Source organism: Bos grunniens, chromosome 27 (assembly GCF_055505025.1).
Source record: "Bos grunniens cultivar Pamir isolate PY7600 chromosome 27, Bosgru_T2T1.0, whole genome shotgun sequence".
NCBI classification, from domain to species: Eukaryota; Metazoa; Chordata; class Mammalia; order Artiodactyla; family Bovidae; genus Bos; species Bos grunniens.
In genome coordinates this window covers 6,844,196-6,870,383 of record NC_141191.1, presented here as the reverse complement: position 1 = coordinate 6,870,383, position 26,188 = coordinate 6,844,196, and the positions used below count along the sequence as shown (strand labels likewise).

The 26,188-nt window shown below is 53.1% G+C and overlaps 1 protein-coding gene across 26 annotated transcripts in view; it reads right to left on the bottom strand.

The window, feature by feature from the left end:
• Positions 1-26,188, bottom strand: part of MCPH1 (microcephalin 1) — a 232,385-nt gene that overhangs the window by 9,007 nt on the left and 197,190 nt on the right. For 11 of the 26 annotated variants that reach the window (XM_086379742.1, XM_086379729.1, XM_086379709.1 and 8 more), the window contains one exon: positions 2,086-2,323. In XM_086379742.1, the coding sequence (XP_086235868.1) occupies positions 2,086-2,323 (238 nt within the window). Of the gene's footprint in view, positions 1-2,085; positions 2,324-3,478; positions 3,729-24,755; positions 25,109-26,188 lie in introns of those variants that run through there. The other 15 variants (XM_086379712.1, XM_086379722.1, XM_086379719.1 and 12 more) reach the window with 3 other exon arrangements.

Sequence of the window (26,188 nt, the reverse complement as noted above, 5' to 3'; positions counted from 1 at the left end):
CTGGTCTCCAGTTGGTATCATTTTGATATATGCAGTTTTCTTCAAAACAAAACAAAACAAAACCAAAACCTCTGTTTGAGAACATAGGATGTTTTGAAGGTTGTATTTTTGGCATGTGGAAAAGAGTAAACAGCCTCTGTTGGCTTCTGGACTGTAGCTACGACCGTAGGTGTTTTGAAGTTAGTTTCCAGGCAAATGACAAATGACTGTGCACCAGAAAGTGAAAGATTATATATCAAAGGAGGACACTGGTCATTTACAAGATATTCATAAACACGGTTATTATAAACGAGTACCACCGGAACAAACACAGTCTCTGCCAACTTATTAAACCAGCAGTCCCCGGCCTGTTTGGCACCAGGGACCAGTTTCACGGAAGACGATTTTTCCACGGACTGGTGGGTGGGTGGGGGGGTGGTTTTGAGAAGATTTACACATGTTACATTTACTGCGCCCTTTATTTCTGATCTCATGCCACCGCTGAGCCGACCGACGGGGGTGTGGTCTGATCTAATGCTGCCGCTGAGCTGACCGACAGCGGGTGCTGGTCTGTGGCCCCAAGGCAATCCTGGTGTTGAATGGTAACATCTAGGATGGGGTGAGAGAAGCCAGGAGTTTGGGGTTTAGAGACAAGGAAAGTGAACAGGAGGACAGCTGAGAAAGACACTTAGGCGGAGAGGGAGAGGGAGACATCTAAGAAGCCACATGAGCAGCTTGGCCAAAAGTGCTGAAATGGGTAATCCAGTGTCAGGGGTTGAACCTCCACAAAGCCCACAGGTCGAAGCCCGAACCTCCAGGACCTCTGAATGGGACTGTGTTTTGAAAAAGGGCCTTTGAAGAGATCACTAAATTAAAATGAGGTCATGAGAATGGGCCCTGATCCAGTTACTGGTGTCCTCAGAAGAAGACGACATGGGAACACGAGGGAGAGCGAAGTGAAGACACAGGGTAAAGACGGCCCCCCACAAGCAGGGGCGAGAAACCAGCCTCGCGGACGCTGATCAGACGTCCAGCTCCAGGACCAAGGACATCTTCCTGCCCTCTCAGCCCCGGGCCTGCGGTCCAGTTACGGCAGTTGGGCCGACACGCGGCCGTCCACACGCAGTGGAGGAAGACGTGGAGCTGAACCCCAGTGGACCTGACCCCACCCCCTGTTCCCCCCGCTTGGCTCCACCGCATCACACGCTGCCGGCTCTGCCGCCCTGCGCCCCCTCCTCCCGGCACCCCCAGAGCCAGGGACAGACGGCGCTCCCCCAACCAGGGTCGGCCACCAGCCTCACCCGGGATCCCCCCTCCCCCTGCAGAATCCCCGGGGGACCTTTGCCCAACACGGCAACACTGACGCCGACACATGCATCACACTCACGCCCCACCTGCTTCTGGAAATAAAAGCCGAAGGTCGCTTTGCTGTAAAACACAGCACTGTGAGCACGAGGACAGGTGAGTACGCGGAGTGGGGCGGTGGCAGGGGCAGCAGCCTCCGGCTGAGCTGCAGGGGGCGGGGTGGCTGGCAGGGGCAGTGGGCGTCCGGTGGAGCTGCAGGGAGCAGGGCGGCTGGTAGGGGCAGTGGGCATCTGGCGGAGCTGCAGGGAGCAGGGCGGCCGGTAGAGGCAGCAGCCTCCGGCGGAGCTGCAGGGAGCAGGGCGGCCGGCAGGGGCAGCGGGCATCCGGCGGAGCTGCCAGGAGCAGGGCGGCCGGCAGGGGCAGCGGGCATCTGGCGGAGCTGCAGGGAGCAGGGTGGCCAGCAGGGGCAGCGGGCGTCCGGCGGAGCTGCCGGGAGCAGGGCGGCCGGCTGGGCCTTGCGCGCAAGCTGGGAGGGCAGGTGGCACAAGTCTAAGAGGACTTCCTTTGTCCGCGTGGGCTCACCTGGACAGACAGGTGACCTTGTGACAGCTGGTAATCACACAGCTGTTTTCTTTAACTACAGGCCTCTTAACGCAGATGACGTGAGAAGTGCAGCAGGCCTGATGCTCCCCAACCGTCGCCCCCAGGACCGCAGGACAGAGGCTCTGAAGGGCCTCCCCGCAGCTCTGACTTCATATGATGCCTCCCCCTCCCTCCAGGAACCCGAGTGTGGATGCTCACCTAGGATCCACGTTTCCGACAGGTACTTGACCGTCTCCTTCTTCCTTCCTGGGGAGGGTCCGATGAAGATGCTGGCCTGGCGAGGGACCTGTGTGACCCGACCCCCGCACAGCACGACCAGCTCCCCCAGCTTGGCTCTGGGGGGGTTGCTGGCCGGGGAGATGAACATGGTGGGCTGGTCGGCAAACAGGGTTCCACGGTACTGCCCAGCGGAAGACAGGCGTTCCTGGCGGCAGAGCTGTGGGGAGAGACAGGGACAGGGATTACTCTAGACCTTTTCATTGTTGAGAACAAGCTGACTGAAATAGGAAAGGCTGAGGTTGGGTTGTCTGTCCTCGACGGGTTCTGAGGATCCAGGGGTGATGACAACATTTACGAGCAGATGACATTTTCTGGGGCAGCAAATTTACAAGCAAAAAAAAAAAAAAAAAAGTTTAGGCCTTTGATTTATTACAGATTCTAGACCAAATTATTGGAAAGCAATCAACTGTTCGGTTGAGCCAGGCGGACAGCCTCCTGAGTGACGGGAGGGCCGTGGAGGCAGGAGGCTCGCCTGGAGTGCCCACTGAGTGGGACTGCACCCTCTGCCCGGCTCAGGGCGCCCACAGTGGGCAGCGTCAGCGCTGAGCCACTCCATTCACCCCCGTCCGTCAGCAGGAGAACACAAAGGGAGTCCTGGCCCTGTGCCCGCGGGCCGGGGGGGCCTGAGGGCCGCGTCCTGGTGGGTGGGGACCAGTGTGGAGACCCCGCAGGGTTCAGAGCGGGCCGTGCGGCCTGCCCTGATGGGTCAGGGTTGGCGGCTGGCCTGGAGGCAGCGGGGAGGCCCCTCTGTTCTGACACACACGGTGCTAAGTACCGATTAAAGAAAGACCCCTCAATGCACAGATAGCCCTGGGGAGGTGGTCAGGGTTCCAGACTTTAACCCGTGAATTTCTCTGAGGACAGGTCTGTGGCTCAGGGCAACTGCGGGTTTTGACGGGAGGTCTGTGGGAGGAGAGGGTGGCGCGCCTCAGAGGAGGGGGCACCCAGCGCCCAGAGGACGGGGGGTGGCCAGCGTGGGGCCAGCGTGACCCCAGGCGGGAGGGCGGCAGAAGATGCCCTCCTCAGGCTGCCGCTCCGGCAAAACCCCAGGAAGAGCTGTTCCTGCACTCGGTTTGCATGCTGCTCTCGTTTTCAGGAAAAGATCCTACACCCCCCACCCGCCGCAAAAGAGAAAAAGGCTCCACCATCAGTGAAATGAATGTGATCAATTTAAATCTGGCCGTAGAGTCACTTTCTTTTCTTACGCCAACCTTGAATTTTGCCATAAGCGCTGATATAAAGCATCATGTTTTATATCTTCCCTTCGACTCAGGAACTAACAGGGCAAATGACAATTCTGCCAGTGTGGTACCTTCGTTCATGCTGTCAGTTACTCCCAACATCCCTGGGAGCAAGTGGGGCGCTCCTTTAATTTTGCACATGAAGATACTGACGCGGAAGAGATCTGCTTTGGTTAACTGTGAGCTGAGCTGCAGGAGAAAGCCGAAGACCCATAAACGCAGTAAGTCACGGGGCCACGCAGCCCTGCAGCTGGGGATCCAGAACCTCCCTCAAGTTGGATGCAGTCACATGTCGTCAAAGCTTGCTGTAGGAGGTGAGGCCTGACACAGCAAAGGAACAAAGTCAGGGCACCCTTCCCAGCTTTCTGTTGCTCAAACCCACTCTGTCCTTTCCTCCTGAGCAGGGAGGCGCAGTCATTTTCTGAGTGCTGACCTCTGCAGGGCCAGCTGTTCAAGGTGGGCGCCCCTTCCCCGCCGGGGGCGGGGGGGAGACTCAGGCTTGGCCCGAGCCAACTGTTGGGACCCTCCTTACAAAGGCCTGCATGAAGCTGGGCTGGAGTCTGGCCAGTGGGGCCTGGGGGCAGGTCTTCTGGGGGCGGTTTTTCCTCACTCCCTATAAGAGCGACTTTGGCCTGTCGACACAGGACACCCCGGATTCCCGAGGCTGAGAACCACCAAGTGGGAAGACGGAATGGCGTGGACCTGGGCAACGAGGGCCTCTAAGTCGGTAGCCTGACCAAACCAGGCCCTGTCCTCCTCTGTCCTTTTAATGTCGGGGGGAAACCTCCTAACTTTTGTTTCTCTCCATATCCTCAGTTTAATGCCTCCCCCCGCAAAAAAATTTTTAAGAGGTATTCTGAATTTTAATTGGAAGTAAAATTGATGTTATATTAGATCAAGGTACGCATAGTGATTTGATATTTTCTTATATCACAAAATGATCACCATGACAGGCCTCATTATCATCATCTGTTATCATACAAAGACAGAGTACATAGTTTTTGACCATTTTCCCCACACTGTACATTTCATGCTCATGATTCACTTATTTTGCAGCTGGAAGCTTGTACCTCTGCACCCCCCCACGCCCCAGCTCACCTCATCCATTCCCCTCCCACCACAGCTTCCCCTCCAGCAGCCACAAGCTGGTTTCCATATCTATGCTTCTGTTACTGTTTTGATTTGTTTGTTCATTTGTTGTCTTAGTTTCTACATAAGTGATACCACATGCTATTTCTCTTTCTCTGTATGACTTATTTCACTTAGCATAATACCCCTTAGATCTATCCATGATGTTGCAAATGGCAAGATTTTATTTCTCATGACTGAGTAATATTCCATTGTGTGTATACATATCCCACATCTTTAGCCACTTGTCTGTGGACACATATGTTGCTTCCATATGATGAGGGTATTATACATTCTCTGGAAAACAAGCGTCTTCTGACTGGTGCTCTGTGATGACCTAGAGGGTGGGATAGGGGCAGGGTGGGAGGGAGGTCCAAGAGCCAGGGGAAATATGTCTACCTGTAGCTGATTCGTTCCATTGTACAGCAGAAACTAACACAAAACTGTAAAGTAATTATATTCCAATTTTTAAAAAATGATCATAGCACAGTAACAGTATATAACTTTCAATACCTTTTGAGTATCCACCAATAGTATTAATACACTTGGTTAATTGGAACTGGGTTCCTATGTAAAGCAAGCAGTCTGGCAGGGATAGGACCAATTGTAATGACTTTGGGATAGGACTGGTGGTGGAAGGCAGGCCTTTCATTCATAAACTTTACTGTTCTTTACATTTTTAAAGCACAAACTACTTCCATAAATGTGTCAGAACCTCAGTGGCAGAGGTATGAAAAAATATCTACCAAACGAGTTAGTACATCCACTTTACAAAATAGCATAAATCTGAGGCAGAGCTTGGAAAAGACAAGAGCCAGAGACTGGTCTGTCTTCTAATTGAGTCCCCATCCCAACCACCATCCTTCCATATTTCAACTCCATAAATTATGCTGCAAGGGGCAGGCTGACATGGAAAACTACTACCATCTGCTGAGAACGCTGGATGCAGCTATATTAAGATTTCCAAATGTAACTGATGCATATTCCTCCCCTTTCCTAGGATTTTATGACTGATCAGATAACATTAACATACCAAGTAAATACAGAGTATCAACTTGAACTTCCAGTTTCTCTTTTGCACCAACATCTAACAAGTGATTTTTGCATTTACAGCCACACTGGAGTACTTCCTTATATTTTTGTAGCTAGGTTTCAGAACCTAACACCAGAAGACGTGAGTAAACACTGTAAAGGAAAAACATTTCAAAGAGCAATTTGGATTGCTTCTCTTTTCTGGGATCCTTGACAGTAAGACTTGAGAACCAATCATTCTGATTCAGACACTCAAGGACATCAAAAGAGAGCGTGAGACTCACAAAATGATTACAGATTGTAACAGTTATTATATGGATTATCAAAGATTAACAATAGCAAAAGAGCTAATATAACTAAGTTAAACCATCTTTAGGCAGTGGTGGTGGTGGTGTAGCCGCTCAGTCGTGTCCAACTCCTGCGAGCCCTCCAGGCTCCTCCATCCATGGCACTCCCCAGGCAAGGACACTGGAGCGGGCTCCCATTTCCCTCTCCATGGGATCCTCCCAACCCAGGAATCGAACCTGGGTCTTCTGCATTGCAGGCAGACTCTCTACTAACTGAGCCACCAGGGAAGCCCACCTTTAGGCAGAAACTCTCTCAAATGATAATGACAGACAACCTGTCTGTGGTGGGCGGGCGGGGGGTGGGGGACTTCCCAGGTGACTCAGTGGAGGAGACGCGGGCTCCATCTCTGGACTGGGAAGAATTCCTGCCCGGGGAGCTTCACGGCCAGAGGGGCCTGGCAGGCCACAGTCCTCAGGGTCACAGAGAGTCAGGCACGCCTGAAGGGACTGAGCACGCACTCTCTGTGAGGTCAAAGGTCTCTGCCACCCAGGGTCAGTCCCCAGCGTGTCCTCCACATCCAGTGGTGCTGAGACCCCCAGCTGACCCTTGCTAGCAGCTCAGGCCTGGAGTCCACCACCACGGCTGTCCCATGCCGTGGACCGAGCCTTCACCTACTCCAAAGAGGCTAGGAACATCAGGTGTGGAGGAGTTGACCATCTGAGGCTTAAGACAGCTTTGGCCCAGCTTCAGGCCTCTGAGACAGAGACAGAGAAGTGGAGGGAAATAGCTTAAAAGGGTCCAAAAGCAGAGGACTGTTTAACACCAGTAAAGGTTCTCCCCTGCCCCAAGGGCAAACATACCATCCCAGCTCCTCCTTCCCCTCCTGCGTGAGCCCCAGGCTGACAGGACGCTGGGCTAGCTCCCTGTCCGGAGCAGTATGCAGATGGCCTGATGTGCAGGGGCCAGCTCCCTCAGTGATGGGGTGGGAACAGCCCTAGCGGGGCCTCCGCCCCCATCAGACAGGTGTCCAAGGGGGCTCCTCTCCCAGCTCCAGCCTTCTCACTGTGCTTTGAGAAACAGAAACCCAAGCACTTAAAAGAGCTCTCGTTGCTCTGAGGACAGACCCGAGTCCCCAGCAGAGTCCCCAAACCGGAGCGGCCGTGGGGCTAGCGGGAGGCCCCAGGGTGTCTCAGAAGCAGCTGCATGTTTCGACGAGGGGTGTGTCCACGCTATGTCACTCACCGTGTTCCTCATCTCGGATCATCCAGTAGAAAAGCCTGACCTAGATGGGGCCGCCGACCTCTGCAGGAGAGCCAGCTGTCTCCTGATAGGAAGGACGCTGGATGCGACGATACACTCTCCGCAGGCAGCTCTGTGGTATCCTCTGTGAGCCTACAGGGGCCAGAGCTTCTCTGCTGGACACTAAGCCTGGGCAGGCCCTAGCTACTGGGGACACTGGCCTGGGACACACACCAGTGACAAGAGGGCTCCCGCATGCAGGTAGCTGAAACAGAAGGCGCTGGTCGGGGAGCCAGGACATAGCCAGCAGCCTGTACCCCACTTGCCACTGGGTGTGGACATGCTTGTTCAGGCCAGTGTCAGCAACTTGGTGATGGAAGTATTTCCTCGGCCACGAGGGTGGGTCCCAGCTCCACCTGATACTTTAGCCAACAGTAGATCTCCAAAGACGATCCTCTCTCTGACCGATAGGAGGGAGAGGCAATGGGAAAAGAACCCAGCAGGAATCCTTGGGGGCTCCTCTGATGACCCTCAAACTCTAGAACCAGCTCAGCTGCATGGGGTGGGGAGTGGCAGGCACTCAGGCCGGCCGCTCTGTCAAGGAAATCCCCAAAGAGCGAAAACCGAAAAGCCGGCAGCTGCACAGGTCGGGGAGCTCTCGAACGTTGAGCGGGGAGCCACACGGCCTGGCAGAAAAGATCTCACTCACCCGGGAAGGCAGGATGTGGCAGGGAAAGCCCAGGAGTTCTACCCGAGTGAACCGCGTGAGCAGAGGCCCAGGGACCAGCCAGAGGGGCCCCTCTTACCTCCGCCCCGACGCCGTGTCTGCTCTCAGAGACGTCTCAACTTTTCAGCCACTTTTTCTTGGGATTTTTGTTTCCAGAATCCCAAGCATCCAGATGCTACGGTTCTCACGACCCTGCCACTTATCAGAGGTAACAGTTTGCGTGTATTTTTCTAAATTCTACACAACACACACACGTATTAGGGACAGAGTTTTGCCTTAATCGAGGATCCACCTTGGCATACAGAAAAGCTGTAACTCAAACCTGTTTTTTGAATCCAGCGTAAAGGACCTGTGTGGGGCTTTCTCATGTTTAGAATGTGACTTCAGAGCTAATTTGATTCTTCTTCTCCCGCCCACATTTATTGAACGCTTACTGTCTACCAGGCATGTGCAAGGTGCCAGGAAGCAAAGCTGATTAAGTTGCAGTCCCTGAGCTCAGTTTAAAGCATGTGCTGCAAAAGTCAGTAAATGGAAATATTTCCATTTATTTATTCAGCTTGAAATCAGAGGAAGCAAAGAATTAGAAGGATCTGATTCTTCACTCAAAATAACTGAGACTACGTGCTTGTTGACTTTCCAGTCCTAAGTAAAACAATTTTCTGGGGAAGTTTAATCAAGATTTAGGTTATTTAAAATTAAAAGTTAATTTGGAAACTTACCCTCCAGACACTCTCTGATGTACACAGGGACGTGCATGTATAGGAGGTCATTGCCATGGAAACGGTGGTGACTGGCAAGGTTTATTTATATTATAAATATAACAGGACACACGATTCTGCCTACTGCTGAGCTTTAGCTAAGGTCATTTCAGGAGGTGGGAGGTTTTAAGAATGGGATACTCCCCCAGCACCCACTTTGTTATTCCCCAGCCCCCCAGGGGTTTTGCTCCGTGAGTCCTCGTGATCGATGGGCCTCAGAGGCCTCAGTGCGGCCGGTGTGCCCCGGAGCCCAGCTCGGCGTGGAAGGTACAGGTCATGCTACTGAGATGCTGCCCAAAGGGTCTGATCGAGGCAGTCTAGCAAAACGTTCCTCTCCAGCAAAGCAATGTTTTGTCCCCAATGCAAGTGTTAGCTGTTGAGTCATGTCTGACTCTTTGTGACCCATGGACTGTGGCCCACCAGGCTCCTCTGTCCATGGTATTCCTTAGGCAAGAATACTGGAGTGGGTGGTCATTCCCTTCTCCAGGGGATCTTCCCGACCCAGGGATCCAACCCACGTCTCCTGCATTGCAGATAGATTCTTTACCATCTGGGCCACCCAGGGAAGCCCCTGTCCCCACTGGCACGTTGTAAAAACTGAGCTGAGGCCTGTGAGGCAGCGGGCAGCGCAGGCTAAGAGAGCAGTGGAAAAGGCGCCGCGTCCTCTCTGACCTTGTTCCATGAGGCCTCACCGTGATGCCTGCCTGCACCTCGAGATGGAGCAGGAAAGCTTCAAAGGCACAGATTTTAAGCCAACGTGCTGTTGATTAATTTCACTGCCTTCTCAGTCCCTTATGGATGGCAATTCAGGGGAATCTGATGTAAATTCTAACTCAGATTCAGACTTTTCAGCACACACCAAATGCAGCCAACTGCTAGAAAAAGGAGTCTGGGCGGGGCCTGGGGGCGTCGCTGCAGGTGCTGCTCAGTGGCGTGTCACCTTTCCCCGCAGAGATGACCAGCTTTATCCATGCTGACCTAGAAGGTTCTGACTAAACATGACTAAAAGGTAACTTAAAAAAAAAATGAGAAAGAAATGACAATCTACTCCAGAATTCTTGCCTGGAAAGTTCCATGGATGGAGGAGCCTGGTGGACTACAGTTCATGGGGTCTCAAAGAGCTGGACATGACTAAGCGACTAACACTTTCACTTTTCTTTCAACTCTTACATCAGTGTAAAATGAACATTTAACATGTGTTCATTTTATTTAACTCTTAAGAGATGCTATACTGGTTCAAAGGAGAACCAGAAAACACATATATAGATAAGAAATACTGAAGTGAAGTTGCAAACGGGCCAAAAAAACTGGCTGTCCCATGGGAGAGAGGGACAGAACTCACTCTAAGCCCACAGACAGGAACTGTGTGCGATGTGAACAGGTCGCGTTTACGGCTTACAGTTGTGGAACAGCTCGGAGGGAATGAAAGCTGGGATCCGATTACTCGGGTGCACAGTCTAAGGACAGTTCTCCAGGGAAGAACAGTTTTTCCCTTACAGAACCCAGGATGTCGGTTTAGAAGAAATCATGGGAGAAAAGAGGATTAAGTGGAGTCTGCTGATAGCTCTGGACGAAAGGAGCCTCTAGAACAACAAGACAGGCTGGTAGTCAGGGTGAACTTGGGCTGGAGTTCCGAAGCGCTCCTGTTTTCCTCTGTGAACGGTGACCTAAGAGGATCACTATGCATGCGGATATGCGCATGGCTGCGTGTGTACATAGGTGACGAGAGGGCAGCATCACAAGGGGGAGCCTTTCTCTGTCACGAACTCTTTGTCTGACCCCTGGGTTGTAAAGAAGCAGGGCCATTACTGAAAGACACCCTATGTAAGGTTTTCATTTTATATGAAAGTGAAAGCCACTCAGTCGCGTCCGACTCTTTGCGTCCCCATGGCCTACAAAGTCCACAGAATTCTCTAGGCCAGAATACTGGAGTGGGTAGCCTTTCCCTTCTCCCGGGGATCTTCCCAATCCAGGGATCAAACCCAGGTCTCCTGCATTGCAGGTGGATTCTTTACCAGCTGAGTTACTAGGGAAAGACACCCTAGCTCTGCTTTATAAAATGTTGCCTTTGCATCTGGGTCTTCATGAAAAAAGCTATACTGATTTAATAGCTCAGAACCTTCCAGTCTGTTCATGCAGAAGTGAGTCAAGGCAGGCATACAGTTGAGAGAGCAAGGCTGAGCGGAGCATCCCCCCTGTCCTTGGCCTCTGGCTTCAGTGACCCTGTGATGCATCCAGCACCCTGAGCCCATGCAGGAGGGGGCTGGCGGTTCATTTACTCCAGACGTGGGTGATGGAGCTCATTAGAGATTCTGCTTTTCCCTGCAGGTAGGGCTCACCCTGGATGCCAGTGTCCACAGGCACTTTTGAGCCGCGCAAGGAAAAGGCGGCACAGACACTTCAACCTGGCGCTCTCACAGGAAGCTCAGGGCGGTGGGCTTTTCCTGCTTTGCCTGAGATCGCACATCAGTGCAGTGAGGGGTCAGGCCCCAAAGTCCTCGCTGCACCCTCCCCATCATTCACACGGCCTCTGCTCCTCACGGCCACAGAGGGCCCGGGACACCCATCTGTGCGGTGAGTCACACCTGGCCAGAGGTATGACTGACAGAGGATGCACTTGCCCATTTTAATAACAATAACGTACTTACAGGGCTGACAACACACTGTGGAGTGTAGTTCTGATTGGCCAGATGTTAATAGACCACAGAATCCCTAATTTCTGCCTTTTCCCCTGCAATTCCCTGTGCTTCTAGTGGTTATTGAAATCTATGTATGTTAAAACGTATAGATCTAGACAACACAGAGAGTCGTTTTTAGGGTTAATAAAGACTGAATTATAGTGAAAGACTGTATAATAGAGAAAAAACACACCTTTTCAGCATTACATCTGTCCACGTGTTGCTTTTCCTCCAAGGACAAAAGTGCACCTTCTCCCTCGGGCCTTTTCTGAAAGAGCCCTGCAGTGCGCTGCCAGCCACAGGCCCGCACCCCTGGGACTCGCCCATGCCAGTGGGCTCACACAGCAGCTGGGCGGGGGTGGGGGGGCCTGCAGAGGCTTCCGGGGAGAGCACCTCAGTGTGATGGCTCATTCTGTGCATCCTGGCAGGGCGGGGGACGCCCAGCAGGCTGAGGGACGTGACTTCTGGGTGTGTCTGGGAGGGTGTCCCCAGACCTTCTGATACTTTGGGGGCCTAAGCAGAACAAACAGGCAAAGGGAGGGTGCGGCTGCTCCCTGCACTGTGCCGGGCCTCGGCGCCCCTGCGAGGGCGCGGCTGTTCCCTGCGCTGTGCCGGGCTGTCCATGCTCCTGGGTCCAGCCTGGGACTGGGTTGAATATCCTGACCCTCCATCTGTCTGCTCTGAGTGTCGACATGTGCATCTGTCTGTCCTGCCGGCTCTGCCTCTACAGGACCTGTGCACACGGCTGAGGGGCGGAGGAGGAGCGGGGTGGGCCGGGCAGAGAAAGGATGCCCGCCAGAGAGACCCGTCAGGTGGGAGGGCGAGCCGGTGCGCTCTGCCTCTGTATTTGTCAACAATAAGAAGAAGGTGAAATCACAGTTGAAATAGCTGAGGATGCCCACTGCAGAAGGGGCGGCTCCAGGGGGCACACACGGCGCCAGGCCCCGTGTCAGGGTCCAGGAAGGGGCTGAGCCGGCGGGGGTCCCTAGGTGGGGCGGCTGGGCTGAGGACAGGTGCCTGGGTGCTGAGCCCAGAGCTGTTCAGGGGAGGGGACGGCAGAGCCCGACAGTGGGTGCTTCCGCTCCGCGCTGGTGGCGCCATCTCAGAGGACGGCAGAACTGGGCACCAGAAAGGATCCTGGAGACCCTCTCAGCCACGGCTTGCCTCGCCTCCTGTGGGTGAGGAAACCGAGGCCCCGGGGACCCGGGTCCTCATCTGAAGCCAGAGCAGAGCTTTCCCGTGCGCCGAGGTGCAGAGCCTGCTGACCACCCACCCCAACCCACAGTGAGCTCCCCTGACCGACGGCTGGGGCGCCAGTGCCCACACCTCTCCTCTGCTGGTCTGTTCATGAGTCCATCTGACAATTCGCGCATCTGTCAGGCTAATGAGCAAAGACACACACATGGAAGGACACGGTGTTTGCTCCCACAGGATGTCCTAGAAACTCCAGCAGGACACGGCACGCCACCCCACGGGATGGGATGAGAGCCGGGCAGGTTTCATGGCGGCAGCGTGTGACTTGGAGGTAGTGGGATGGCGCGTGCTTGCACGAAGCGCTTGGGATCACTGGGGTGATCTGTGTGGGAGCAGGCATCCACAGCAACAGAAGCTGGCTTTTAAAAGTCTGTACGAAGGCAGTGAGGCTGGGTAAGCAGGCACAGATGGGTCAGGATTCTACAGCATGACATCAAGTTAGGGGAGCTATGAGAGCCGCGAGCAGAGAGGTCGTGGACTCCAGATGTCAGAAGACCATGCTGCAGACAGTGTGGAGGGGCTGAGACCAGGACAGGAGACTCCGAGGAAAGGACCGCAAGAATTCCAGCAAGAAACGAAGGAGGGCGGGGGCGGGGAGGGCCTGGACTCCAGAGGCGACGAGGGCGCAACCCAACGGGAGTCCCGTTCCGTCACAAGCTGCCTGGTCCGGGGTAGGGGTAAGAGACCACACTCGACTGTAAGAAAGGCGGGCTGCTGAGGTTTCAGAGGTTCCGGTAAACAGTGCCTCTCCCCCTGGTTTCAGTAGCAGCTGTCCAATGGAGGAGAGCAAAACCACTTCCATCGTGCATCCAGCCGCCTGGATGCAGACCTGCGGCCCTGTGAGTTTCCAGTCCTGCGCGGTGATGGGGGAGGAGGCACCCACAAGGCCACAGCTGGCCTGGAGCCCGGGAGGGCGCCCGTTCCCCGATGGACACCCCCGGTGTGCCCGGCTCTCTCGGGGAGGGGTGGGCACGTGTCTCCAGCAGGGGCCTCGTATCCTGCAGGCCAAAGGCCTGGGTGACACCCCGCTCTAGAGGAGCCAGCTCAGGAAACAGAGCCCCGTGCTGCCTCAGAGGAGAGACAGGGGACCCCAAGGTGACTGGGGAAATGAGGCCGAGTTAGGAGGGTCACCTTCTACAACTGTCAGAGCCTGTACCTGACCACAGGAGACGTGCCAACCCCATCCCAGGTGAAGTGAGCTGGCTGGAGAGAGAGAACAGCGTCTGCGGTCCTGGGGGTTTCTTAAAGAGCTAAAGAAACAAACAGGACACACACACCTTAATTCTGATATCTGCCTGAAAACCATAGGAAGACAATAATGACCCTTCAAGCTCTGCGTAAATCCCCACGGTTTTTAATGGAGAAACTGTCCTTGCTTCTCTCTGCAGTTTCTGGACCCTGTCCTGAGGTTAGCACTTCCTGTCAGTTCTGAGCATTTAATTTTCAGGCTCCCTGTCGCCTCCGTGACCTCTCCTGTGCCCTTGGGTCCTGGGACCCCTTTTCTCGGCGCACCTGTCCACTCCTGGCCACAGACCCCCCTCCGTCCACGCTCGTGCTGCCCACCCGCCTGTCCTGGCGCCCCCCACCTGGCGCCTACAGCTTCTCACTCACGGTCACCCCGCGGCACCCTCTGCCCTCCGGGATGGCCTTACCATTCACGGGCAGTGGCTGTGCTTATCCCGAGATAATCTGGCCCTGTCTCTACCTGGCCAGCCCCCCAGGAACCAGCCCCTGGGGGCAGCAGCCCACCGATGTGCCCCTCCCTCTCTCCCCTCTCTGCTCTCACGCTCGGTCCTGCGGCCCAGATGCGCTGCCATGAAGGACCACGCGCGCCCCCAGAGCCCGGCGCCTGCTCCCGGGGTCTGCTCGCCGCACCTGCCCTCCCTGGCCTCCGTCTTGCCGCGTTTCTCGGTGTCCCCCACACAAGCCCGGCCACATCCACACTGGTGCCTCCGTCCTCACGAGTGCCCTGCTCCTTGCTGCTTCTCCTCTCCCAGCAGCCTCATCAGGGCCGAGAGGACCCTGCCCTGTGGAGGCCTGAGGTTTTGACGGACCCTGAGCTAGCAGGCTTATAAACAGCAGCCAACCACACGCCGTGCGCCCTGATCCCAGAGGCCGGGGAACATTGGAGCACAGAAGACTTATGGTACGTGATCAGAGAGGGTTCTACACGACACTGAGAACACAGTTTGAAAGTGTTAAGGAAAAGTGAAAAGTCATGGACAAAGACACCTAAGTGTAACGAACGGTTTCTTTGTCTAGGTTCGCCCTGGCTGCTGCTGCTGCTGCTAAGTCACTTCAGTCGTGTCCAACTCTGTGAGACCCCGTAGATGGCAGCCCACCAGGCTCCACCGTCCCTGGGATTAGTGGTCCCCAAACACTGACGGCAGAGCGCAGAGCTGCCCCTGTCAGAGGGAGTCTCCTGCAGGGTCTCCTATATAGTTATTCTACCCTGTAATACACCTGCTTGGTTTACTGTTAACATGTTTTAAATTACTTCTCACTGAGCAAACATAACACGCACGGGACAGACCGGGCTCCGAGCTCTGTGTAAGAAGCACAGTTGCACAAACATCTAAAAGAAGTGCATTTTCTCAAAGCTGCTCGCGTTCACAGGGAAACACTCCTACGCAGAAACGATGACTGGAGCCCAGCTTCCTCATCTGACTGGTAAGCAGGGCAAGGCAGGTGCACGAGGCCACATGGGAGGAGAGCGGATGGGTGAAGAACAGAGCCCAGGACTCCAGCTCCCAGGTCCCCACTGGGTGATGCTGGGCCAGTGGGTGATGGACGAAGGCGACGGTGGTTAAAACCAGGATGCGCGCCCCTGAGCTGTGGCTTGTGCCGAGCGGGTGATTCCCGGGGGGCGGTGCACAGGAGCCCATAGCTGTGGGGTGAACGGTTCATAACAACAGTGTCTGACAGAGGACACCTCCTCCTTCTGGGTTCTCAGCGCCTCTCCACATGTGGCGGCGTCCCCTCCCAGCTCTGAACACCGTGCTGTGGCCCGGGCCCCGTCACCCGCGGGGCTCTCCCTCAGCCTGGCCCCTTCCCTCCGGGCCCGAGGTCCTGAGCACAGCTCGCGGCCCAGATGCCCAGCGGCTCCCCGCTGCCCTCTCTGCGCACCTGCCCTGGGCTCCGGGACCAGCGCCGCCCCGCTCACTCCGCTCGGGTACGTGGGGTGCTCAGCACGTCTAAACTCCATTCTTCGCCCCAGCCACGTCCTACTAAGTTAACAGCTAACGGTTACTCAGAGCCTACTGTGCGTGGCCCTTCTGAACCCAGGAGGTGAATTACCTTGTTGCATCCTTGAAATGAGCTTATGGAAGAGAGACTGTCACTGTTTCCAGCTCACGGAAGAAAATAAAGCAGAGAGAAGGAACAAGGTCACAGAATGAGGATGTGAAGGGACCCTGGAGTCTGACCCAGGCAAGCGACATTCTGGGTACTCACACCCCGATGCTTTCAGAGTCTCTCTCCTCCCCTTCCCTTCATGACGCCTGGGGGCCAGATCTCACTCCCAGCCGCATCGCCACCCCAGCAGGGCTTTGGGAGGTTCTGTTCCGGGGGACTCAAGCGGCTCAGACTGGGTCAGGCGTGTAGTGTCCTCATCACTCACAGAGTTTCCTTTTTTAAAATGGAGGTGTTAAATGCATGTAGTTCAGTGCACAAAGTGCGCTAACCTTAAGTCCCAGCCCAAGTTTTGACACACTCATTCACCTGTGTAACCACGGCCACCGAGGTGGTGACGGTCTCCAGGCACCAGGACGGCTCGCCTGTCTGTCCCCCCAACCCCAGAGACCCACCACCACCCTCAGCACTGACGTGACCACTGTCCTGAGCTTTGTCATCACCAATGCCTCCTGTCTGCACCTCAAGTACGACGACGGAGGCGCATACTCTGTTTTCTGGCTCCTTTTGCTCACCATGCGCACGCGCGCACACACACACACACCACCCCCCTTCAGTGGCTTCCCATTACTTGGAACAAAACCAGAACTCCCTACATTCTTTCCATGGATCAGCCGCCACTTTTAAGTGCAGCCAAATCCCCCCTCCCCTCACTCCCCATCTCTGGTTCGCCACACTAGTCTCCTGCCAGCCTCCTTCTGCCCGCAGGGCCTTTCACATGCTGCTGTGGTATAAGTGTTTTATAAATGCTAACTTTTAGTAGACATACAGATGACCGACAGTCACATGATAAGATACTCAACACTGATAATTATTAGAAAAATGCAAATTAAAAATACAATGATGTATCACCTCACACTGGTCAGAACAGCCATTATTGAAAAGTCTAATGAATCATAAATGCTGGAGAGGGGGTGAAGCAAAGGAAACTCTCCTACAGTGTTGGTGGGAAGGTAAATTGGTGCAACCACTATGGAGAACAGTATGGAAACAGTTCCTTAAAAAACTAAAAATAGAATTACCATATGATCCTGCAATCCCACTCCTGGGCATATATCTGGAGAAGACCATACTTTGAAAAGACACACGTATCTCAATGTTCCTTGCAGCACTATTTACAGTAGCCAAGACATGGAAGCAACCTAAATGTCCATCAACAGATGAATGGATAAAGATGCGGTACACACACACAACGGAATATTACTCAGCCATAAAAAGAATGAAGTAATGCACTTGCACCAACATGGGTGGACTCAGAGATCACACTAAGTGAAGTCAGACAGAGAAGGTCAAATATCGCACGACAGCACTTACACGCAGAACCATGGGGTTCTCCAGGCAAGAATACTAGAGTGGGTTGCCATACCCTCCTCCAGGGGATCTTCCTGACCCAGAGACTGAACCTGCGTCTCTTATGTCTCCTGCATTGGAAGGCGGGTTCTTTACCACTAGTGCCACCTGGGAAGCAACCCCCTCTCCACCCCCAAATGATAAAAATGCACTTATTTACAGAACAGAAAAGACCCACAAACATAGAAAACAAACTTATGGTTAGCAAAGGGGACAGTAGGGGTGGGAGGGCTTTAAATTAGGAGTTTGGAATTAACATATACACACTGCTATCTGTAAAGCAAACAACAAGGGCCTACTGTGCAGCACAGGGAACTATACTCAATATCTTATAATAACCCATGATTAGAAAAGAATCTGAAAGAAGAATGGACAGATGTCCATGCACAACTGAATAACCCTGCTATACACCCGAAACTAACACAACATTGTAAACCAACTGTAGTAAAAAGTAATACTCTCAATCCTCATAAAAACTGAACGAGGCAGCTGCTATATTATTCTCCCGTTTGATACGAGAGACTGATGGCGTGGAAAGGAAGTAGGCTGCTGGAGGTCAGGAAGCTAACGGCTGCAGGTTTGGTGGGAGCTTCGCCGGCCCTGGGGCTGCACTGCTTCCCGAGCTCCCGCGGGGCCGCGCACGCCCCCGCCCCAGGCACGGAGCCTGGCCATAGGGCTCTCAGCACAGCTGCAGGGCTGAGCAAGCGTCAGCTCTTCCTTTCAGAGGACACACACCTTAGAGCTTTCTGGAGGCCATGCACGAGTATGTACATGTACATGTGTATCTGTGTGCGTGTCAGAGGATGAGATGGCTGGACAGTACCACCAAGGCGACAAACATGACCTTGGGCAGACTCCGCGGGAGACGGTGGGGAACAGAGACGCCTGGCGTGCTGCAGTCCATGGGGTCCCAAGGAGCTGGACAAACTGGGCGACTGAACAACAGCACAGCACAGCACAGCACAGTGTCCACTACTCAGTCGTGTCTGACTCTTTGTGATCCCACAGACTGTAGCCCACCAGGCTCCTCTGTCCATGGGATTCTCCAGGCAAGAACACTGGAATGGGTTGCCATTCCCTTCTCCAGGGGATCTTCCTGACTCAGGGATCCAACCCAGGTTCCCAGGTTCCCCACGTTATGGGCAGATTCATTACCTCTGAGCCACCAGGGAAGCATATATACATATTTTGTTTCTTTTTTTCTCTTCTGAGGATCCATTCCCTGACCAGGGATCAAATCCTGGCCCCCTGCATTAGGAGTGCAAGGTGTTAAGACACTGAACCACCAAGGAAGTCCCTATATGTATTTATAATGTTGTGTTGACCACAACAAACTCTGGAAAACGCTTAAAGAGATGGGAATATCAGACTACCTTACCTGCCTCCTGAGAAATCTGTATGCAGGTCAGGAAGCAACAGTTAGAACTGGACATGCCACAACAGACTGGTTCCAAATAGGAAAAGGCGTACCTCAAGGTTGTATATTGTCACCCTGCTTATTTAACTTATATGCAGAGCACATCATGATAAACGCTGGGCTGGAAGAGGCACAAGCTGGAATCAAGACTGCCAGGAGAAATATCAATAACCTCAGATATGCAGATGACACCACCCTTATGGCAGAAAGCGAAGAACTAAAAAAGCCTCTTGATGAAAGCGAAAGAGGAGAGTGGAAAAGTTGGCTTAAAGGTCAACATTCAGAAAACTAAGATCATGGCATCTGGTCCCATCACTTCATGGCAAATAGATGGGGAAACAGTGGAAACAGTGTCAGACTTTATTTTGGGGGGCTCTAAAAATCACTGCAGATGGTGATTGCAGCCATGAAATTAAAAGACGCTTACTCCTTGGAAGAAAGTTACGACCAACCTAGATGGCATATTAAAAAGCAGACACATTACTTTGCCAACAAAGGTCTGTCTAGTCAAAGCTATGGTCTTTCCAGTAGGCATGTATGGATATGACAGATAAAGAAGGCTGAGTTTGAAGAATTGGTGCTTTTGAACTATAGTGTTGGAGAAGACTCTTGAAAGTCTCTTGGACTGCAAGGAGATCTAACCAGTCCATCCTAAAGGAAATCAGTCCTGGGTGTTCATTGGAAGGACTGATGTTGAAGCTGAAGCTCCAATACTTTGACCACCTGATGGGAAGAGCTGACGCATTTGAAAAGACCCTGATGCTGGGAAAGACTGAAGGCGGGAGGAGAAGGGGATGACAGGATGAGATGGTTGGATGGCATCACCGACTCAATGGACATGAGTTTGAGTAAGTTCTGGGAGCTGGTGATAGGGAGGCCTGGTATGCTGCAGTCCATGGGGTTGCAAAGAGTCGGACACGACTGAGTGACTGAACTGATAATGTTGCGGTGGAAAAAGTTGTTTTTTGTGTGAGATGCAGCAGCTCTGTTACTGACTTAGCTCTACGTGCTCCTCCCCAGCCTCTGTTCCATGCATCTGAGGCCATCTAGTGTAGCACCATCTGTGATATAAACCATCTTCCAGCAGCCCCTGTTACCGTCCCAGTCACTCAGTCTCCAAACTTCAGGAAGACTTTTGGCTTCTCTACCTGCAACGACTGCCTCGTCACCTCCCTGCACGGTTCGCGTCCCCAGGGCCAGCGCAGTCTGGGCTCTGGGGAGAACCTGGGTTTAGGGTCAGCTGTCACTGAGTGTGAGCGGCCTTGCAGGAGCCCCCATGTCTCTGAGTCTCTGTGTCTACAAGCTTAAATATCATCACGCCTGCTTGGCAGAGAGGCTAGAAGGCAGAGCGAAGGTCGGCGCAGCACCTGGGCTCCCTGGGAGCCGCTGATGCATCAATGCTCGGTGGGGACCCTGCCTCCTCTCGCCACACCAGCACCGGCGGCAGGACACCTAGGGGTCTGGTGGGCCTAAGCAGCTGACTAGGGGTCCTGGCTGTGGAGAGTGGGGAGGTGGCAGTTGTTAAAATTAACAGGTGAGATATTAACCAATAATTGCCATTTGCTGAGCATTTGCATACAACACACTTGCTTAAGTATTCCAGCTGTGTTCCAGGAAGCACCCCCTTTAGCTGCTACAAAAGTCCCAAGAGGCAGAGCCTATCCCCCGCCCCGTTCCGCAGCTGGGAAATTGCGGGGTCCTGCGGACTGTGGCCAGGGTGCTGGGTAGGCACATGGAGAGATGGACACTCAAGACAGGTGTGTCCCAACACAGACCGAGCTTGCACCCTGCCTTCAGCAACCCGCCTACACCACCCAGGGAGGGCCAGCACCTCTGGAGCCGTGGGAGTAACTGCAGCTGCACAGCATCCAGTCCTGGTGACAGAAAGTATCTGCGGATACTTGGGTCTTCTAGAACCGTCCTTCTCTTTGTCGTAGTCTGAACTCCTGACATTCCCCGAGTCCAGCTGGGAGCTTGATTTCCTCACTAAGGTGGGACTGGGCTTCCGGAGGACTGCTGGAACCCAGCCCCACTCCTGTGGCCTTGGGGCCCCTCTCTCCTGCGCTTCCTGCCATCGTACACGGGCCTGAGAGACCCACACAACGTAATGTAACTAATAGAGTAAAATACAATTTCTTTCGGACTAAGGATTCTTCTACTAGGTGATGTTGGCTAGCTATTAATATAAGGGGCAGTAGTCATGTAGTTAAAATTAGCAGTGGCGTTGACAGGGAGTTGGAGGAGAAATCTAACAAGTTGAGGCTGCTGTCCTTAAACTGATCAAGGAGGAGCAGGCTTGTGAAGCTGTTTAGTAAGCTGAGTAGCAGCTTGATCCAGATTGGGCTATTTTTTGATAATCAGGTTAGGGGTGTTAGCATGACTGTTAGAATAGTAATTTTTAGTGTTGGAGTAGGCTCAGGTTTTGTATGTAGTCACTGCCGTAAGTGCAGACAGTCTGAGTGCTCAGGGCAGGGGCACCAGGAGGGGATAGAGCCTGTTCCCCGGGAGGATGGCGGCGCCCCTGGGGTTAACACCTGGAGTCCTTCAGGAACCCCTCACAGCCCAACGGGATCAGTGCATAGTGGAGAACGCAGTCCTCACTGGAGGGGCGGGCTGTCACACGGGCGGGAGTCCTCACGGGAGGGAGGGGAGTCCACATGGGACCAACAGGAGTTGCCACCCCGGGGGCAGTGGCTGCCCGGCTCTGGCTCCGGGGCGGGAGCAGCTCTCCCTGTGGGAAGAGAAAGCCTGGGGGTACGTCACCCCCACCCCTGCACGGATTTAGGAGGAGTGGAAGCAGGCGGCTTTTAACAGTCTGACAATGGGGAGATCAGAGCGTAACCAGGCAAGGAAACTCTGCAGACCAGTGAAAAGGGTGTGAATGATTTCAGAGATCCTTATGGTTCTTGGCAGAAAAAGGCTCAGGCAGAAACATGTGTTGTCAGGCACGGGGTATGGTTTCCATAAACCTCCACTGGTTTAAAAATTTTTTAAAAATTATTTTTTATGCTTTTCCAGCTTTATTGGGAGATAATTGATTTGCAATCAGCATTGGTTTTATCACTATAATGACTTAAAATGCTTCAGAAATACACATTGAAAGAGATTCCAAAGAATGTATCCAAAAAAAAAAGGAGAAAAAGAGAGAGAGACTGATAAGGGTAGAGGAGAGGCATGTAAAGCAACCCTCGGTGTGGGCACACCTGGCCCTGAACCTCAGGTGACAGCTCTCCATAGTGAAACTTCCAGGAAACAGAAAATCTGCAAGGACGAAAGGAAGGCCGAAGGGTCCACTTTCCTAAGACATTTCCCTCCAATCCTTTTATGCAGACAGTGCCTGAGGAGAATCACCTGGCTTGGCTTTCCCCAAAGTCACCCATGAGCGTGCCTTCCTGTCTTCTCCTCACGACAAACCACAGTGTGAGCAAAGGCAGAAGGCATTTTCCCTTTACTTTCGCTGAATTAAGACGACAGACGTTGGAGCTTGGCGTGCGCCAAACTTGGATTTTTTTGAAAGCGTCGTTTGAGTTTTAAAAGCTACATAAGTGATGGGAACAAAATTGTCTAGGGAATCCACAAATAACTTTTTAAAAAGTCATAAATCTGGATTTCATGCCTCATAGTTTTCAACAACTGCAAGAAATAGGTCAAAGCCTGGGACACGGTGGGTTCTTTTCCTCCCGTGTCTGAGGGCTGGCTCTGCAGGCTCCAGTGGGAACCACGTCAGCGTTCCAGCCGCACTTGGTCCTGAATCACTTTTCATTGCTTCTAGCACTCACTTTCTCCACCCCCCGCCCCAAAATCGTGATCAAATACACATGGAAATAACTTCTTGGCTTTACAGAACTGTTTTATTTGATCCTTTAAAAACTGTCAGGTAGTTGGCAAGAAATTTGCAAACGTATAAAAACACTAGAGCAAATCCACAGTGTAATTTAAAGTTGGGGGTCCTTGGCAAAATTTTGGAAAGGGCTGAAAAACCAAGCCCCAGGCAGGGCTCTGTACTCTTGATTGTCTGGAGCCAGTTTTCCTCAGGCTGTGGGTCCACTTCACCTGGGAAGCTTTAAAATAATGCTGCCAGGACCCACCTCACGGTGGGCAGGTCGGAGCCTCTGGGGGTTGGAGGCCTTCGTGTTAGGAGTTTTAGAGCCCCCTGGGTGATTCTGGTGGGCTGCTTGGCTGAGAAAGGATTGCAACCCTGGTTCTTGAACTGGCCAGCATCCTGAGGCCACCTGGGCGACTTTTACAGTTTTAAAAATACCAGCGCCAGGATCCCCTTCCAGGCAATCTGATTTAATTAAAGGGTTGTGGCCCGGCTGCGTGCATACTAAGTTGCTTCAGTTGTGTCTGACTCTGTGAGACCCCAAGGACTTGTAGCCCACCAGGCTCCTCTGTCCATGGGATTCTCCAGGCAAGAACACTGGAGTGGACTGCCATGGCCTACTCCAGGGAACCTTCCCAACCCAGGGATCAAACCCACGTATTTTAATGTCTCCTGCACTGGCAGGCACGTTCTTTACCACCAGCGTCACCTGGGTGGCCTGGGGAGCAGGAGTTAAAAGTCAGAAAGTCCCCCCAGGTGATCCTAAAGAGTGAGAACCACGGGATTAATAATCCAAGAGGCTCTGAAGGGACAGCGGGACAGGTTTCATGCTGGACAGGCCTGTGTGCAGCTACAGTGACCTCGGGCTGAAAAGATCTGCAGGAAGCACCGGGCAAGAGGGCACTGGTTGCCCTGCCCTGATCCAGCACCCAGAGAAGAATAAAATGTGGTCCATGACTCAAAAAGCTTGAAGGGGGAAAAAACTCGATGCAACTACAATTCTGAAGCAAATCTGTGCCCACTCGAGGATGAGTCTCCTGGTGCAGGCCTCTGTCCTCCGCTCTCTGGGTGGTCCTCAGGGTGTCCCCAACCCTTCTCTCCCACGCACCACCGCCCCTGGAGTCGGGATCGCCCTCTGCTGGCAGCGGTGATGGTAGGGTCCGGGTGTGTCCCAACCTGGCAGGTGGGCCAGCCCGCACCTCCCGGGGCGACCTGACCAGCGTCCGCCTGTCTGGCCGTCCTCACCCTCAGCCCAGCCCCCCGGTCTCCAGCAGCCTCTCCTGGGCGGACGGCTGCTCTCCCACCAAGCGTACCCTGGACAGGACCCAGCCTGGGGACACGGGCCTCCTGGTTTCCCATGGCTGCTGATCCTTTTTTAGGTTTTGTTTCAGTCTCCACGTTTTCTGCCCCCCGAGGTGGCTCCTTCCAGATTGCAGCTCAGCGTGGCGGGAGAAGAGGCGTCTCCCTCTGCCTCCTCCCTGGGGTTGACCATCACTGGCTGTGTGACTGGGGGTGGCCCCCTGACTAGGGCATAAATTGCATTTAACAGAGGATGGCCATGACTCCTAACATAGGTCCGCTGTTTTCATGAAGCTTTTATTCAAAGCCATATTTGGACTGAAACTTATAAAAATGACCTATTGTGAATTTTATTTTTAGGTCAGTTTATAATCCACTATTCGTTTTGAGTTCACTTGAAAACCCACTACTGTGAATTTTCAGGTTTGAGTTGAGACGGATTACATTTGCTTCCTCAGAAGGTCCTCTCCGCCTCTTTGAGGGCTGCTAGATGTTTTGTTTTATTCTATATAGAGGTAAGTGAAACAACTTTGTTGCCTGCAGGTTTCAAAATTTTATCTTTCCTTATGCTTCCCAGGTGGCTCCGTCTGCTAACGCAGGAGACTTGGGTTCAATCCCTGGGAAGATCCCCTGGAGGAGGGCATGGCAACCCACTCCAGTATTCTCGCCTGGGGAATCCCATGGACAGAGGAGCCTGGTGGACGACAGTCCACGGGGTCACACAGAGTCAGATGTGACCGAGCAACTAAACAGTAGCAAACAACAGTGTGCTTTCCATCAGGCATGTTCTGCAAAGGAGGAGGGAAGACAGCCGTCTGCAAGGTCTCGTAGTGCTACCAGATTTAGCAATTTGTGGGCTCCCTACAGGCGCCACCAACTTACCAAATGTTTAAAACCATGTTTATATATTTTTTTCTATGAAAATAAAATTTACCAAACTGGTGTTTTGTTTTTACAAAGCAAATTAACATTTTTTATTTTATGAAAAAAAACTTTCCAAAGCTGAAAAGTGAAGTGCAACTTCTCTGCATCTTTCGAATGAAGGCACCAGCCAGTGGCCACGGATCCCATCCCTTCCCAGCCTCGACCCAGAGGGCAGAGCGTCCCTTCAGAGGCCCGCACGTGTTGTCCCGCTGCTCAAAGCGCATGAAGCGTGTCTCAGAAGACACTGGTGGTTTGCAGCATCACGTCGGGGTTTCAGCATTGTTCACATCCATGATTTATTTGCTGCTGAGTCTTTGGTCAGAAATGCAGCCCTGGCCGTAATGTCTTCCTGATGATCCTCCCCGCGTGGTTTCTGGGAACAAGAGTCACAGAGAGGGGCCAGGGACCCCTGTGTCCTTAGGTTTCAAAACCATTATCCCTGAGCAAAACCAGTTCTCCTTCAATGGACGTGACACCCCAAGGGAGGAGCAGCCCAGGGCGGGGGCAGAGAAGAGCATCTGACAAGCTCACAGCAAGGAAAGATCCCTTCAGGATGTCAGCGGCAGGAAAAGGGGATAAAAAAGGTCCCGAATGTGATGACTGTTGTAGATTTTAGGAGCCCAGGAAGAACAGGGTGCTGGGCTCCAGGGTTCCTGCTGGTTCTCTGCTCATAGCTGGCAGTGGGCTCAAGATCCCCGACTCCCGCCCCCCTTACGGAGAAGGAGCAGTTGGTTTTCAGGAAAGAGCAGAAGGGGTGCAGTGGGGCTGACTTCACGTCTCCAGGCTGAGTTGTCGCCTGTGAGGAGGAGCGGTGGTGCTGGATAACGTCCAACTGCTCTTTCTGCCTGGACAGTTTTGATTCGACCATTCCTTCTGATTAACTTCTTTGCTGTTACACTTTTGTACTTAGCAACCCAATTTCCCCCCAGCTAATTTCAAAAGCTTCTACTGCACTTAAGTTAATAATTCTCAAAAGTTTTGCCTATATTACAAAAATATGCTGGGGAATTTAGACACTCACTGGAATACCCCATCATATTATAAAACCCACTTAAATAGTCTTGGAGGTTTATTAGGGAGTTGGGTTTGTTGTTTTTTTTTCCTCCCTGCTTAAATTCATCATTTGGGTACTGGAGTCTCAACACAGACCAGATCTGAATGGTCCTGCTTCTGTTCCTCTTTCAAAGGCTTTGCTTTTGGCTGAAACATCATGGGATGGTGGGTGCACATGCCCACCTGCTGCGGAAGAATCGTCCTGGGAAGCGGGCGATGTGGGAGCCGCACAGAGCCCGCAGCGCTGGGGAGCCAGCCTGCAGCAGCGGGGGGCGAGGGTGGCTGAGGAAGGGGCTCCAAGGACCTGGCCCCTCTGGTCTCCACCTCCACTGTTATGTTAGTAACAAGACCACCAATTGGTGGAGATGAAACACGAACACCTTACTAGACCTGCTTTTTA